The 16,861-nt window shown below is 40.6% G+C and overlaps 2 protein-coding genes across 5 annotated transcripts in view; both read right to left on the reverse strand.

The window, feature by feature from the left end:
* Positions 1-1,661: 1,661 nt before the first annotated feature.
* On the reverse strand, positions 1,662-9,850 carry ARL6IP1 (ADP ribosylation factor like GTPase 6 interacting protein 1). Its single transcript, XM_026520246.4, has 6 exons — positions 9,692-9,850; positions 7,429-7,562; positions 6,831-6,950; positions 4,497-4,614; positions 3,829-3,913; positions 1,662-3,406 (listed from the first exon to the last, which is right to left on the reverse strand). Exons 1-6 carry the CDS (start codon positions 9,725-9,727, stop codon positions 3,288-3,290), a joined length of 612 nt encoding a protein of 203 aa, XP_026376031.1. The 5' UTR covers positions 9,728-9,850; the 3' UTR covers positions 1,662-3,287.
* A 2,472-nt stretch (positions 9,851-12,322) lies between these two features.
* SMG1 (SMG1 nonsense mediated mRNA decay associated PI3K related kinase) overlaps positions 12,323-16,861 on the reverse strand; it is a 98,240-nt gene continuing 93,701 nt past the window's right edge. For all 4 annotated transcript variants that reach the window (XM_026520244.4, XM_026520243.4, XM_026520245.4 and 1 more), the window contains one exon: positions 12,323-16,848. In XM_026520244.4, coding sequence (XP_026376029.1) covers positions 16,771-16,848 — 78 coding nt within the window. In that variant the 3' untranslated portion in view covers positions 12,323-16,770. The remainder of the gene's footprint in view (positions 16,849-16,861) is intronic.

The following is a 16,861-nucleotide window of genomic DNA, read 5'->3' on the forward strand; positions in this document are numbered from 1 at the left end:
CTCCCTCCGCCCCTCCCCCCCACTCTCTCAAATGAATAATCTTAAAAAAAAAAGTCAAAGCAAAAAAGTGGTTTCTTGTCTAAGCTACGAGATAAATTACTTAATGGGCTTTGAATCTAGGACTACCTGATCCCAAAATATTAGGAAGGGTGTGTGGGGCAGTAGATGTTCTGGGTTTATAACGGCTCCAAGAGCTAGGAGGGAATGGAATCATATAAAGACAAACAGAAATCTCAAAATAGCTGGGCTGAAATTGGAAAACAAGATGAAGGAATAGCAGTGGAACAGAGGGCCAGTTGTAAATTGCCTCACGAGTGTGTGATTTATGCTGCAGGCAAACGAACCTGCTTGCTCAGAGATCTTCAAATAGGACTGATCGTGATCTGACTTGTTAAAATGTTAACATGTGGAAGATAAACTGCTAGTAAAAACGAACTGATAAAAACTCAAAAATCCCTTCACTTTTTTTTTTTTCTGTAGACAGGGCACTTAGAGTGCCCCCCCCCCCCGCCTTTTCTTAAATATGTCATTTGAGAGAGAGAGAGAGCACGAGAGTGAGGAGGATCAGAGGGAGAAGCAGACTCCCCACCGAGCTAGGAGCCCAGTGAGGGGCTCAATCCCAGAACCCTGAGGTCATGACCTAAGCTGAAGGCAGACTGAGCCACCCAGGCGCCCCCCCCCCTTTTAAAAGTAGGCTCCATGCCTAATGTGGGCTTGAACTCACAACCCGGAGGTCGAGAGTCACATTCTCTACCAACTGGGCCAGCAAGCGCCCCCATCCACTCTTCTTCACACAACTAACCCCAAATGGACTCCTCTCAGTATCCTGTGAACTCTTGGGTGATGGGACCTCCACTGGAGGTGGTGCCAAGGCAAATGTCAAAAAGGGACTTTTGCTGTGGCCAGAGCTGGCACAGGGGTAGCCAAGCTGGCCTGGGAAGCCAGCCAAATGAGACTGGCCTGAGAATGAATCACAGCTGCATGGTAGAAGCCCAGCACTTCAAATATCAGGTGACCATGGGGAGATCTACAGGGACTGGGTTAAAATTTCCCTTTTCTGGATATCACCAAAACCCCAGGAGGCTCTAAAGAAGCCAGACTTTTGGGGGGAGGAGCAAGGGTTAGAGGGCTTGTATTTCAGTCTGTTCCCAAGACCCACAAAGTATAGACAGTGAGGCCCACTGATAAAACATCCATTTTTTAAGTAAACTCTATGCCCAAGCTGGGGCTCTAACTCACAACCCAGAGATCAAGAGTCGCATGCTCTACTGACTGCGTCAGCCGATGCCCCCCAATTTAAAATTTTTTATAATTAGAGTTCAAAGTGCAGACAGAAGTCAACCACCAATAAGCGAGCGCTGAACTCTGGGCTGGGCCCTGAAGTAGAGATAATTAGGACAGGCAGTCTCTCGGGCCTGCATTGTTTCCTGTCTGTTCTTCCCGGCTCCTCTTTGGCTATCACTTACTCATTGTAGCTCCTTTTCCATCTAGTATGGTGCCGGAATGTTTGCTGTAGGAATTAATTTACACCTTTTCTTTCATTTTGTTCTTAAAAAGAACCATGTAGGCATAAGTTCGTTAACCGGATTCAGAAATCCAATCATGTAAACAACGTAAACACCTTAACGAGAAAGGTATAAAAAAGAAAGTGAGGCACCAGGAGGGATTCCAGCTTTTTTTATTTTTCCCCTTTTACACAAAACAAAGTAGAAGAAATAATACAAGATTAAAACCGCAAAAGTAGTTAATTGGTAGAACACATATACACAAAAAAATCCAGATAGCAAGACAGGCTTATCTACAATGAGGAAACACATGTAAAAATTAAGGTAGTTGTAGTTTTCATATGAAACATTAAAAAAAAAAACAAATCAAACATATGCTACCATGGGTGCCACTGTTTACAGTAATATTGAAGGGGAGAAAACAACACTTATTTAGGGACAGATATACCACAAGGTCCAGCATCAGTGCAATAAATTCACAAAACTATATTACAGCTAGTTAATCAGAGTTTAAGAACTGTTCCCAAATGTCACATTTTCGGCCCTCAGAGGTTCATTCCTACAGATTTCAGCTATTCTAAATTTCTAGCTACCGAGAGGGAGAATGATTCTAAGACACTTTCCAAGCAGTTACAAAACCTCTGTAGACCAGAGGCCACCTATCATCGCCAGAAGTCTGCTCTCCCCAGCAGCCCTTGCGTTCTTCAGAGAGAGAGAGATCTAGGAAAAAAGTCAGATGCTGGCATAAACACCACTTCCTGTGCCAAACCTATGGGGACCAAAGCAGCCAGCAACTACTTTCAAATAAGAACCTTGAGGCTTACCTTTAAAGGCTTAGTCTGGTCTCAAAAAATTAGTAGGCTAAGATTATTTTCTACTGAAATGAATCTTGACTAAGTATAGGAAGACATAGCTATCCTTTATTGGCTGGTGTTGGAGTGAAGGTCATAGACCTAGTCTTAACCTATTACATACTTTAGTTTCAGTCAGCTGAAAATCTGAAATTAAAAATATGCTAAAAATCCAAAACACAAACTTCTGGAAGCCTGCTGTTAAAAAGCCTCTAAGGATCTACTAACTCGAAGTCTAAGAGCAAGGAGAAACGAGCTTGAAGCCTGTCATAGTCCCCGTTTGGGAGGAAAGATCAATGTTTCTTACAAATTACTAAGTTTTGCCCAAGGCAGAAACCAACACACACTAGGGCATGCAATTGGTTTCATTTTATTCCAGAGTATTCTTCTCCCACAGTATAGAGACAGCATGAGGAATGAATCTTAATTGGTCTCTTCATCGGAAGTGGTCAACTTGGTCTCTATATTCATGAAGCCAGACAGTTTAAGCAGACTGTGGAAACAGACAATAGAACCAGCTTCCTGTAGCCACAGACCACTAGCCTGTATCTAGCTAAAGCAAAGAACAACGGGAACAATTATCCAAAGTTACAGTTAACTGTACTCAAAGGTGAAGTTCACCACTATATTATTTTAAAGGAAGTTGCCTAAAAGTAAGAATTGAATTAACCCGGGTGAGAAAAATCAAAACAAGTCGTACTCACGAATGAGTTGTCCATATAAGGCCAACTGATGAGAATGCATCCAGCTACACTTCACATGAAGACACTATGCGTAAAGCCTTACTTGGCAAGTCTGAATTTCTACTAAGGGCAGATAGAGGGAGGGCAAAGAGCTACTTCTGTAACATTTTAGTATCCAGACAGCATAACAGAAACTGTTCCCAAGGACAATGTATATGCCATTCATGACACTGAATAAAGCAGATGCATTATTCATTTTTCTTTTCTTTTTGTTTCAGAAGCTTATTTATCTCCCTTTTGGCCATTCCAATGTACTTCAAAATGATTCCATGCTGATTTAATCCAGGAAGCAACAGTAAGAAAGTCACTTAAAAATAAACAAAATGAAGGAGACAGCAATTAATTTCCTGTAGATTATTACATTTTATAGAAGGTAGTTTTCCAGGCTATTAGGCACTCTAACGGGAGGAACCAATATAAAATCCATTACTCTCATTGTATTTATCCCCCGGAAACTTCGGCTGTCACATCCCCCCGCCCCCAGATAACACACACTGCTTACTTTGACCTCTCGCATGTCACTTTCTACCTTGGTTATTCTGTTCTGTCTTAACTTACTGTGTGACCACAAAGTCCCAGAAAACAAGGACATGGGTTTTAGTCCTCTCTCTCTACTCCCAATTCCTCCATCAGTGCATTAAACTCGATAAACACACACATATTTGTGACTAAGTTCCAGTCGGACTTCAGTGGCCAGAATATGCCTACAGTTCTTCCTCGAAGACTTACCTATCAGGTAGGTGAGCAGCAGGTTGTGGACTTGCTGTCCCACCCAAGCAACCGCAGCAAGAGAAATGATCATGGTCATGAAGTACTAATAACGAAAACAACAAGAATTTATCAACTCCTAGAAAGAGACTAGGAAGCTTAACTGTAGGATGTTGTTTCAAAGGTTGGAAAATAATCTAGTATTATCACTTTTCTTTAAAAAGACTTGTTACTTATATAAAATCCATAGAAAACTCCACTAGATCTACTTACAGAATTTACATACATTCCCTCCTAGAATTACTATCATTCTCTGTATAAATTAATTTACAGTTATACTACTTTTACAATTAATAATTCACATTGTAACCTTATGTGAAGCTAAAGATAAGAGAACAAATGCTTTTTAAGTATTTGTCTCCTATTTCAATAAGTAAAAGAAACAAAAATTTCGCTCTACTAGAGTACAAAATTAAATGCAAATGTCATTTAATTCAGTCTAATGTCAATAATTCAGTCTAATGCATACAAACACTCAGAGGAGTTAAACTAATGGATACATATCAAACTACTGAATATAAATATCAAACTATTAAAACAAAAAGGCCATCATTAGACTACAATGAAGTAAAAACAGACCCAATATTAAAATTTTGCTTTACTGAAATAAGCCAAAACAAAGAAAGTACCATTTTAGGCTTTTCTTCCTTTAGTGTAAAGAGGCGTTTCCACCAGCCCACAGCTCTGCGTCGAGTTTTTACCAGATTGCTACAAATTTCATGGAATCTTTGCTGTTGCTCAGTGGTCCTACAAAAAAAATTTCCCCTTCGCTATAAGCAAGTCTTTATAGTAAACAGAAATATATCATCCTCTCAAATTTAAAAAGCTATCTCCTAAAAAAAGTTTAAATAAAAAACAACAATTCTCTTATCTTACAATCGTGAAAAAGTTTCTGTACCATTAAGACACCTTGGAAAGTTCAGGAATAAATTTTCACAGAAAGATACGTGTATGTACAAGCAATGGTAATCTGTGCTTCTAAAACCACATTTCGTTAATTATAGTAACAAAAGACTCAAGGCTACTATGGGCCATGCAGAAATCAGTATAAATTAATTTCTCTATTCCTCTATTATTTTTCAAATCCAAATGAATTCTGGGTTGTAGCCCATCAGTGTCTCACTATTTTGAGGAAGACATGAAGTTTCGACCTCACAGCTGTATTTGAGCAGTCTTAGTAAGATAATAACTACTGCATTCCAAGCATAATACCTTCAGCCTGGCTTTATACACTTGATGCCAAGGCAGCAACAAACAGCTCAACTCCACATTCTTTATAAATTTAGTCCCAGTGAGGAAAAAAACAAATGGCAGTAAAAACAGACAAAGATCCTCCAAGAAAGCCCTTTTTAATGTTTTTTGGATTCTGATTTAAAAAATAAAAAGTTCACCCTTATACTGTCTTTGCTCTACAGATCTATTGGCTGCTATCATGAAGCAGAACCTACACTGGGGGCAGGTTCCTTTCGCTCCTCTAGTTCTGGTCCCTGTAAAATTGCAGTGACAGATACAGCAGAAGGGTTCCTGACGAGCCCTGCAACTTCTTGTAAACAACCAGACCTTATACAACGCCCCATGGTCAAGGCCGAATTGTGGCTATGCAAGTGTTCTTCCTTCCTCATTAAGATCAAAAAATAAAACTGCTCTGGACTGAGCCACATACTGATTACCATGAAATTACCAGTGTTTATTTCTGAAAACTTTTCTCCAGGAGTTATGAATTAGCAGATTAGAAGGTCACCTCACTAATAAAGTCAAGGTCCGAGGTTGATTTCCTTTGTTAAGTTGCTACATTACTTCGTTACAAACTTGCCCAAAAACAGCAGCGTAACTCATTACTACATGTGAAAAACAATTCAAAGGTTATTTCCTAACACTAATCCATTCTGCTAGATGGGAAACATTTTTAAATAAACATGCTTAATTATCCCATAAGTTAAGCAAATTCCCCTAAAGTGTCCAAATTTGTTCTTAAAGATCCATAAGACATGTATTTAAAATTATTAATTTTACAGAATTATTTTATAATTTGCTATTATCAGGGGAACAAAAATAACCCTAAAAAAACTAAAGATACATGTAGATTACTGATCAAATTAAAATAAACAACCAAGGGAGAAAAGCAACTAAGTCAAAAAAAAAAAAAATCTACTCCAACATCTAGTTTTGTTCATTATTTCGATCAAAAGTGAGAAATGCAACATTCCAAAGGGAAGTTAAAATATTTTAATGAATCTGTTCTGAAGCACTTGCTACGCGTGTAGCTATCTACCAGTACACTGCATCAACGTCAACCTTAAACACAAGATCCATCCTAAGAGTCAAAATATTTCACAGCACTCAGAACAGTGCCTAACAAAAAAGTAGACATTCAATAAATAGTTGCTAAATAAATGGACAAAAATTTACATTACTGTTTTCATATTCATTCAAAAATAGCCTGCAAAATATATTATCTTAAATATCAAAGAAGATAAATGTAAACTGTAAACACACTATTTCTATGGAAAGCTCCTTATGAGTTCTGCAACATTTGATAAAACATTACCTCAAAAAAAACCTCACTTCAATAAAAAGGTTTAGAAGGGGAAAAAAAGGCGAAATAAGTGCTAGGGTGCCTGGGTGGTTCAGTCCGTCAAGTGTCTGCTTTCAGCTCAGGTCATGATCCCAGGATCCTGCTCAGCAGGGAGTCTGCTTCTCCGTCTGCACCCCCCGCCCCATGCTCCTGCTCGTGCCCGCAAAAATAAATAAAATCTTAAAAATAAATAAATGCTAAACTATAAAAGAACTATGGAGATATAAGTACCGGAAATTCATGATTTATAACTGCATCAGCTAAGAAATTCTTCATATAAAAGCAACAATCCTAATCCCTAGGTATCCAATAGTTAAGACAATACACTAATCACAGCCACCAGGTTCAGTAACTTCACAGAAATTAGCCAAATCATTATACCACCTACCATTTATTGGAGCCAAAAATTCTAGGAGCTAGAATGGGAACAAGATAGTCAGCCAAGCACAAAAACATAACAAAACAGGAAACACCGGACAGAACAGATGGATCTAGATAGTAGATAGTCCTGTTAAAAAAAAAAAAAATTAATGAAGGTTAGAAAAACATAGTCATTACTCTTCCTAGCTGAAGATGTTTATTCACTTAGTCTTTTGGGTCTCAAAAGGTTATCTGCCTTTTTCATTCTCAGTTTCTCACAAGTGGTTTTCCCAGAAGCTTCAGAATCTGATGACATCATAGCTGCAATGGTTAATGTAAATATCAAGAGACAAAAGCTCCTTGGGGTCCTCAATACTTTTCAGGAGGGTAAAGGGTCTTAAGGCCAAAAAGTGGGAGAGCCACTGATTTATTCAACTGCTTTAAGTTACCGAGTTTACGTAAGTACTACAAATTCTGAAAACTAGGAGAACTGCTCTAAGAAAAGGCATTCTTTACAGATTACACGTTACAAAAGACTTAAGGCACTTTCAAAAATGGAGGCTGTGTATTACCTGAGCCCTTATTAATAACAAGCATAATCCACAGTAATTTAATAGCTCACTTACAGAAACACCAAGGAAACTACACCCATGATGGCAGGTGGAAACCAGGCTCTTTCCCATCTGAGGACTTTATCAGCCATCAGCATCACTTCTCCCCATCCCTGCAGCTGCTCTTCCAGACTTGCAGTCTCTGCAGCCTACATAAGACCAACATGTAAAGCGATCATTTTACTACTCCCAACATTTCTCTGCTTCCCAGAGAGTTAAAAAATTTTAAGACACCAAGGATGTAAAACAGCTTTCAACTGAGTCACTATCTTAAATTAGTTTCTAAAAAATTCTGCAATTTTGGTACCAAAGACAAATCAATTGGGGCGGGGGTGGGGAGGCAGCCTAACATTTAACAGTCACCTTCCAAGTACAAGCACAGGACTACTCTTCATACATAATGTTAACAATCCTTATAGAGCCCCTAAAAGTGTATGGGATAATGAGAGCCATTTAACAAAAAAAGTGACCTCAGAGTGGGTAACTAGCCTCTCTCAAAGTCATGCAGTACTAAGTGGCAGCACCCAAAATATAAAATTAGATCACTTCAAGTTTGCTCTTTTTTCAGGTGGTTAGAATTGATCTGTTGTTTTGTCCTTTCATTGATTTATGCCCCTACTTCTAAATCCATTAGGAAAGCCTCTCCCTGAACAGCATTCAATTTTTAAAATAGCTTTGTGTAATGCAATCATTTAGATGCTGGCATCATTTGCACAATTAAATAAAACTACTTTCACCAAATTACATGAGGCATCTTAAGCTCAACATATCTCCTCAATACCATGAATGCTTCTTACACTTATCAGGACATTTGGTTAGACTTCAGATTTCTCCGCAAATCTGACAATCTGCTGAAAGTAGACTTCTGGAACGAGCCAATGTGGCAAAAAGCCCCTGAACTGATTTAGGTACAGGAAAAAAAAAGGAACCCACGTGCCCTTATAAATGTTATCACGGGGAAACATACAAAAAACAGAGGACAGTGCAGCCTAATCTTAATAAAGATGCTATCTATCTGTGCTGCACTGATCACTTTGGTGACTTCAACATTTCTGACTTTATCATGCTTGATATAGGTAAACATGAGATTACTATGTGCCAGAGACTCTAGGTATTTTATATGCTTATATTTTAATTAATCCTGCCAATAAGCTGAAAGGATGGTATTGTTACTATCCTCATCTACAGATGAAGTAACAGATACAGAGACGTTAAGAGATCCGAACCCAGGAAATCCAAAGCCAAAGGCCTTGTTCTCCTTACAGTTACACTGCTCTGCTGCTAAGAGCAGTTGAAGTCCAGGCCTTGATAACACAATAAACTGTGAATTTTGGCAATTACTTCGTTCTTCACTCAATCCTCTTAACTGGAACCTGCCTGGGGCTAACTATGCTAACTATAGAGAAGTGTGTTTGTGTGTGTTTAAAGGAACAGGTCACGCATTTCTAAAAACCAATGCAAAATGAAAATCTCTCACAATCAAAACTGCCCTGCAAAGTCACTCAATTCGTTAGCACCTGGGCTCTTGGAATATCAAACGTCAAAGATTAAATTCTTTGGCTCCTCTATTCACTGTGGCAACGGACAATAAGCAAGGATTTCTCTGGTTTTTGCCTAGATCGTGCCGTGAAACTCCTGGGGAGCTTAAATTTGTCCGCCTGTGATACGGCACTGCAGTTCCTTCAGACCCCTGCTTATTCTTCACACCCCCGCTCCCTTACAATCTCCACACAAACGCAAGGTCCTCCCACTGTCCTTCCTGCTGGACTCTAGTCCCAGTGCTCTGCGGTTTAAGCTGTGCCAGCTCTAACAAATTCCCGGCAGCAACCCTTTGACCCTCCACCCCTGCCCAAGTATTGGGGGAAAAGAACGAAGGGACAGCCTGGTTGAAATCAAAGAGGGGAAACCCGGATACGACCGGGGGCCTGGGGCTCAAAAGCGCTCGACAGGCCCCTCGCGGCCCTCTGCCAGGCTTCACCCCAGGCTTATCGCAGCCGCCCTTCTCCCACTTCTTCTTCATCCCCTATTCGCGGTGCCTGATCACGCGCCCTCCTCACCCCGTCTTGTACCTTCCCCAGGGGATGTGAGGGGTCGACATGTCTAGTGACCGCTACGCTGCACATACCCAAGAGGCCCAAGGGGCAGGGGTCGTCGCCTGCGCCTGGGAACCGGGAGAGGAGGGCCGGGCCCACCACGAGTGATAGGAACGAGGCCGCAAGCGCCGCCAGGCTAAGCCCACCCAAGTCTGGAGGCCCTGCTTGGTTCCTTCACGACTCACCAGGAGGTTGGTGCTGCGATTATCGCCCTCCGCCATCGTCCCTGAGGTGCTGCCTTAGCGGGCGCAAGCCGCCCCCCCAAACGAGCTCCCGAAAAAGATCCACACAGCTAACTAGCGCGAGGGTACGCCCCGCAGGCCGCTTATATAGCCCAGCCACCTTTCCCGACAGTCTTCGCGAAGCCCGCTCCTCATTGGGTGGATTGAACTCAAGTTTCGGGGGAGCTCGACCAACCGCCGCCCAGCGCATGGCTTGAAATCGAGGTCAAAGGAGACCGGGGCCTCTCAGGGCGAGGGGGCGGGGATAAAGAACGACCAACCAGCGCCCAGGAGCTATGTGACGCCCCGCCCAGGTCTCCGGAAGCGGTTGAACTGCCGCTGCGGTGCCTCCCTTCACTGCCCATCACCGCCCGCGGTATAACTAGGGGTGGCCACCGTGGTGTCTCCCGGGCCTTCTTCTGTTGGAATTCAAAGCAGCTAAAGAGACTTACTGGAGTTTAGTTCTTGAAGAAACAGGACACGCATTATCAGGCGGAGAGCAGAGATGGGCGCGTGACGCGGACCTCGCTGTGATCAAGGGGCCAGGGACCCGTCGCTCTCGCTGCGCCCCCCTGCGGCCGTTGCGTCTAATCCCTGCTCTGGCTGTCCTGGCCAGGCCCCTGGGCACTTCTGCCCAGACTTGAGACGCGGACACTCGTACCCACCCCATGAGGTTTTGAGGACGAGTGGAAAGAGCTGTTTCTGTACATTGTCGGCAGTTTGCCGCATCTAACCATTAAGAGTAAGGCCTTAGCTAGATTGGGGGACGGGGGGGCTCTGGGCATAGTTCTCCAACTTGGGGGGAAAAGCACCGATTTACAAAGTTGGGTTATTTATGTGGGTCTTCGGGAAAATCCTTTGTGGGACAGGGCGTTTCGGTTACTTATGAAACGATGAGCTCCTTCTCCATAAAGGGTCTAGTTTTGACAGAACCTTGCTTACATTAGAGGTCTTGCAAAGGAAAGATGTAAACCCTCTCCTAAGCAGTGGAATTCATCAGCAATTTAGGAACTAGAGGAACTACTAGATAACCCCAAAATGAATTACTTCCGCGTCTTTTCTCTGCAAGATTTCAAAATGCATTTAAGTGCTTTGATTTTCATTAATCAATACGAACAAAATCACGCCGAGTGTTGACCTGGTCAGAGATGTTTTGGGAAAACTTACTATAGCTTTTACCTTTCAAACTTTTTTATAATCACCTATATTATGCCTATATATATTTACTTTAAATGAATTCCTTAAATAACTACCCAGATTCTTAAGAGTTCAGGGTAAGGCATAAAGAAATGAGAGAATACAGCTACAGAACTCATGCAGCCCTAAGAAAAGCCAGTGGGGACAGGAGCACTGTGAATTTCATGGAAGGGTGTGAAATTTACCATGGATGGGAGTGGGGGTATCTGGGGGTGGGGGAATCTGGATGGGGGGGAAATACTGGGGAGGAGAGAGAAAGCCTTTGCAAAGGAAGGGGAATCTTCAATAAAGTGCCACTTTGGGGGGAAAGTAAGTTTCTTGTAGGTAAGATGCAGCCAGTCGATATAGAGATCCCATTTGGGGAGATTTTAAAGCTATGAAGTTTGAGAAGCAGGCCCTCACCTCCGTCTTCAAAGGAAAATTAAAAGGTCCCAATCAGCAGCCACATAGTGAATATATTAAGCACTGAGTACAAAATCTCGGTATAGACACAGGAGTATCTCCTTCCAAAGAAGCCACAGAATTCTTATGCTTTAAAAATGACATTTCTACTTTGGGAAATCAGTCTCTACTACAAAATGCTTCTGGTTCACCCAAGTTTCCTGTGTACAACTTAAGACTTCAACACCAACTTGTGAAATTGAGGAAGGTAAAAAAAAAAAATTGAAGCAGTACAGGTTCCCCTCTCCCCAGCTCAAGGAGTGTGCTCCCAGACCTATTTGCAACTTAAGAGTCCGGGAGCACTGGTACAAGGTCTTTCTGTAAACTTCCAATTGGTTTTATTTAAAAACACTTACCCTTAGTGCTCTTTTGAGCTTTGTTTTTGTACTACCAAAACAGGATGTGATCCTTTGAAAGGTGCCCAAAGACAACACAGTTAACATAAATCCTCTTATAATGATCTAGCAACAACAAAATGCAATCTGATTTCCAGATATTTAAAACAAGCCAGACATTTTAATTCTATTTTCCTTCAGAGCTTTCACGCCCCAGGGGAATACACCTGTCAATAATGTCCTGTGGTTTTGTTTTTAAATACTGACAAACTTGAGTTTAATAAATTACACAATACTAGAACTTACCCAAAGAAGTAAAATTCTCACTGCTGCTCGAAAATATTATAGTAATTTGAGGATTTAAAAAAATAAAATTACTTTGAGGGGTGCCTGGCTGGCTCAAGTCAGTAGAACATGTGACTCTTGATCTCAGGGTTGTGGTTTAAGTCCCACATTGGGGGTAAAGATTACTTAAAAATTCTTTAAAAAAAAAAAAACACGTTGAGAACTAAGCTTTAAAAAAATTTTTGAAGGTATTAATACTTAAAAACAAACTCTACCCATATTCCAAAAGTAAGTTTTCTGGAACCTACTTTGACCAATAAATTCAGAGCTTAAATGCTACGTCTTTTAAGACTTTATTTTCTGAAAAACGTATTTCATACAATCTTTGCTGTGTTAATGCAAATATGCACAAAGTAGGCATGTATTTTTGTTTTCCAAAAGATGCATTATGAACATTTTCAGGAAGCTGGTGTGATTTATTCAACTTTTAATCTTAAATACAATCACAAAATTATATCCATCAGGAGGCATTACAACCTTTTGTACAGAGAAGCCACTTTATTTATACAATGTTACTAGGACAAGGAAGATTCAGTTCAACTCAATTTGCTCTTATAATAAGGGTAAATTAACAAGTGAAGTATGATGCTGCCACTGACATTACAGGTGGGAATATAAGAGAAATTCAAACCAGAAAAATAACTGACACAGGAACTTTAAACAGGAGCTGAAACTTGGACTGTCAGGAAAAGAAAAAAATCAGCCTGTTTTGAAAGAAAAACGTTCTACAAGCCTGCATTTCAGAACATGCAATTCCTTGAGTTTACCATCTTCAAAAATCAAACTAATTGTATGACAGTTTTACATTAGCACAACAAACAGCTTTTCCCTAGTAAGACCAATTTCCATAAAAAGCAAGGGACTCTAAGGGGCTCCTGTTGTACAACTAACCCTTGAACCTGTAAAGCTTCTCAGAGTCCATTTGCCCTTTTGTATATAAGGGATGGTGACACTGTTACCCAGGCCTAAAAAGCAGGAAAAGTGCAACAAATCCTTAGGGGTTCATAATGCAGTGGATTTCCCCTTCTGCAATGTTTGGAAAAATTTGTAACACTAAGCTAGTTTTCCCCATCGGAGGAATGTTTCTAATACAATCCATGTATTGAAAACAAAATCGACCTCCTTTAAGTGACCCTTACTATCGCCTACCTCTTTGATTTAAGGGGGGGAAAAGTCCTAGCTCTCAATTACATTTTACAAGCCCAAGAGAATATAAGGTCACTGGTTTTCACATTCATCTAATTTTGTCTAAAACAAAGGTACGTGTGCTAACAGTAAAGCATTCACTGATTTTTGATGTATATGAATGGGACTAACAGGCTAATTGTAGGTGCTTCCTTTAATATGAAAAGAATTAGGAGAAAAGAAGAACCAGCTCCTTTGACTTTAGTACTGCCAAAACAAGTAAGCCCCCAAAGTAATTACAAGTATGTGGAGGATAATAGGCCAGGAAGACTTTTCAATTTAAAGTACTGCCTATAATACCCCAGATTTAAAAGGACCTAAGATTGCACATCAACTCTAATATTTGGCTGTACTTGCATTGCCCTGCTCGGCATTTTTTAATGGCTCTTTCCTTAAATTTCACACATCAGAACAACCACAAACAAAAACAATGCAGATAACACCAAACATAGACAATATTAAAAAAAACGACATAGTAAGCTTAGGTAATAGTGGCAAGTGTTAAGGGCAGAAGTGACGGAAGTTTTTCTTTGTATTACAAACCCTCACCCGAACCTGGGGTTTGGGCTCTAAAAAAAAAAAACAATTTAGGGAAGCGGATCAAGAGCTTGATTATCAGTTCACACACAGAAATCTCACATAGCTCAAAAACAACTCACAAGTTGTGGACACAAGCAGACACAAAAGAATGTTAATGATCACCTAGCAAACTATGTGAAGAACTCATGACCAGGAAGAATGAGATCCTGCAAGACACACCAAAGAAAAACTAGAAGAGAAATACACACAGCTCCATAAACCAACGAAGCCTCCACAGCTTTGTAGAGATACCAACTACAATTCAGGCAATTTCAGAAAATCAAAGACAACAAAACACTTAAGATAAACTTCAACTTCCAAGGGTACTCTGAATTGAAGAAGAGGTTGTAGGTTATTCTATACCCCCTGAATCTTAGAGAGAAAGGAAAAGAGAAGAGCAGATCCCTGGTTTTCCACAGGTATTTTGTAGCATCAAAAATGTATGACTTCATAACGAGTGCACTCTAAACTTTATTTTACAAGATAATCCCCCAAACAGAGCCCTGTCTTCTCCATCTGCTCTATCACCAGGGCCATTAACCAGTGATGAAATCTGCAGAGTTTGCTTAGAACAGTTCAAAAAGCCAAGGCTACGTGGCAGAATGACTTCCCACAGGAAGCCAAACTGCACAGACTGGGGTCTGTCCAGAGTGCAGTAAAGAGCAAGCTTTGAAGTCCTCAGTTATTCACATCTGCCCCACAACCAAATGTGTATGTGCCACATTGTTCTCTGAGGGACCAGTTTAAACTAAAAGCGATGGATAATTTACCAGAGGCACAGGTTTCTGATATAAAGCTGTTTTGTTTTTGCTTGGATAAGGTGCCAGGTACCTCTGAAGCCTGAAGTTCACCTCTGGAGCCTGAAGTTCACAGGCAGTAAAATTCACCTATTTCATTTATCTTCTTTACCAAAGAAAAAGCAATTTCTGGATACTACCTGTAGGGACAAACTAGTGTGAACTTGTTTTATCCTTGTGATAAAAGTTTTTTCCTCGTGACAATAAAGAATGCTGCTGAAAAGACTTTACTTTTGAGAGAGCAGAGGTAATCGAGTGATGAATGCAGTAAGTAGCTCCCACACAGCCTCTAGGAGATAAAGCAGCGTGCACAACACAATATGGCATTATTATTCCAGATAGGTTGTTTTGATTGTGAAAATAAGGTTCAAATGAATGCAGAAAATAAAATCTGATGCACTAGGTTCCTTAACTCGCTATTAGACACATGGGTATTTGAAAATACCACCTTTCTTGCAATACTTGCCTAGGTATTAGAAAAGCACTGAGATGCACTCTCTCATGGGTGTGTGATTATAGACTGATGTGGCAATCAGAATACAGAAAAGGCCAGAGCTATGTGGAATTTTTCCTTAATACCCTTCAAGTTTGTCTGTGAAGACTGGCAACCAGAAATGATCACAGTCCTAACCTCTAAAATGCAGGAAAAATGTACTCAATCAAGATTTTGTGTTCTACTTTGTGTTGATACGTGATTTTACGAATCCTATTCTAGTCTGGATTTTTATTTTGGATCAACAATTCAGCTTACAGTACTGAAGTGCAATACTAAATTTAAGGAAACCTTGATCATGAATTCACAGCAAACTATTAAAATTGTGCAAAAAGTAAAGTACTTCACAGACTAATAACTGAACTTAAGAAAAGATGATGGTGGTTCTCATTTTTGCTGTTTCGCGTCCATGTCCTAAAATGCCAGGTAAACTAAAGCACTTTTAATTTACGAAACGTAAATTAAAAGTATCAAATGAGAAAACTGAATTAAAAAACATTTCGCTCTACCTCCACCAGAACATCACTTTATTGTTAATCTGTCATCAACAACGTAAAACTCTAGTAGGTTCTCTATCCTGGTTTTTAAAAAGGTAAAAGATTACATTGGATTAGCTACTTTCTATGAAAGAAACTACAGCAATTGCAGAAGAGGGAAAATTTGAATGACCTCCCAAAAATGCACACTATAAGCAAAGGGGAGTGTACATTAAATCAAGTGTCTGTTAGATTCATTACTTTTGAATGCACAGTGACAATTCTGGAAACTGTACATGATAGAATCACAGAAATGACTTAAATAACCAGAATTATATTTTGTGTGTGATCATCAGACCTTTAAACAATCCTTGAATTTTCCATGTTATCAGTCGTTTTGGAGAAATTTCTGTTTATCACTCCAAATGCAGTTGTTAACAACATCAAGATGGAAGCATATGAAATATAAGGATTGAAATAAAAGTAAATTAGAAGGATGGCTAATCTACTAGACCAGGTAAAGGGGGAATGGGTAGATGGTGGGGGATTGGGAAGGAGGACGATGGGTAGTTTTTTTTCCCTTCATTTCAGAAGTAAGTTCTTCCAATGTAGTGTATCTGTTACATAGCTCTCCATTTCCAGTCCATTTCTGAAATTCTTAGCGCATAGCCTTTTTGTACCTACTGGTCAACCCAACCAGTACTGTTGCCAAGCAACAAGTGTTACACGAGAATCTGAATGCATCAAATCTTCCTTGGCTGTGATTTCTTCGCGGCCCCAATTTTCTCTGTTTCTGAGCGGGGTTTGTTTTTTCCTGGATTGTACACACAGGGTCAGGTGGAATGGAGTTCCAAATCACTCTGTGCTCCGCGGCATCCCGATTTCTTTCTGCAGCTAACCTCCTGACACGTTTGCAGCTGTTCTGTGGCAGAAAGACAATCTCCATGTTCAGGCGGTGAGCTTTCTTTCTTTCACCCTTGACCCTGGGGTTGCAGGCCATGGTGTTGGGCGTATCCCTGAGTGCAGCTGTCCTGCAGGATTCACTTCCTAGCGCACCGAGATTTCCTAGGGTTCCTCAGAGTATGCCCCCAGTTGCATCACCACCGACTGTGGTGTGGCTTTGGATGCCTGAGGCTGAGTTGATTCTGGTGGATGTCTGACCTCACTTAACCAGACTCATCTACTGTCTCACCATTCATACCCAGGCTGTCCAACCTTCATACAGCTGAGCCAAGTTATCTAGATTAGTTGCTTCCTTAATGACATAGTCAACCTGTAAAAGTAGG

This window comes from Ursus arctos, unplaced genomic scaffold (assembly GCF_023065955.2).
Source record: "Ursus arctos isolate Adak ecotype North America unplaced genomic scaffold, UrsArc2.0 scaffold_57, whole genome shotgun sequence".
NCBI classification, from domain to species: domain Eukaryota; kingdom Metazoa; phylum Chordata; class Mammalia; order Carnivora; family Ursidae; genus Ursus; species Ursus arctos.

Bases quoted from the DNA above. Each gene is read 5' to 3' on its own strand.
- ARL6IP1 (XM_026520246.4), bottom strand. From the start codon at position 9,727: ATGGCGGAGGGCGATAATCGCAGCACCAACCTCCTG. The intron at 7,563-9,691 runs GTGAGTCGTGAA...GGTCTTATGTAG, and splicing joins ATCGCAGCACCAACCTCCTG to GCTGCAGAGACTGCAAGTCT. The intron at 3,914-4,496 runs GTACTTTCTTTG...TTTCGTTATTAG, and splicing joins AGGAAGAAAAGCCTAAAATG to TACTTCATGACCATGATCAT.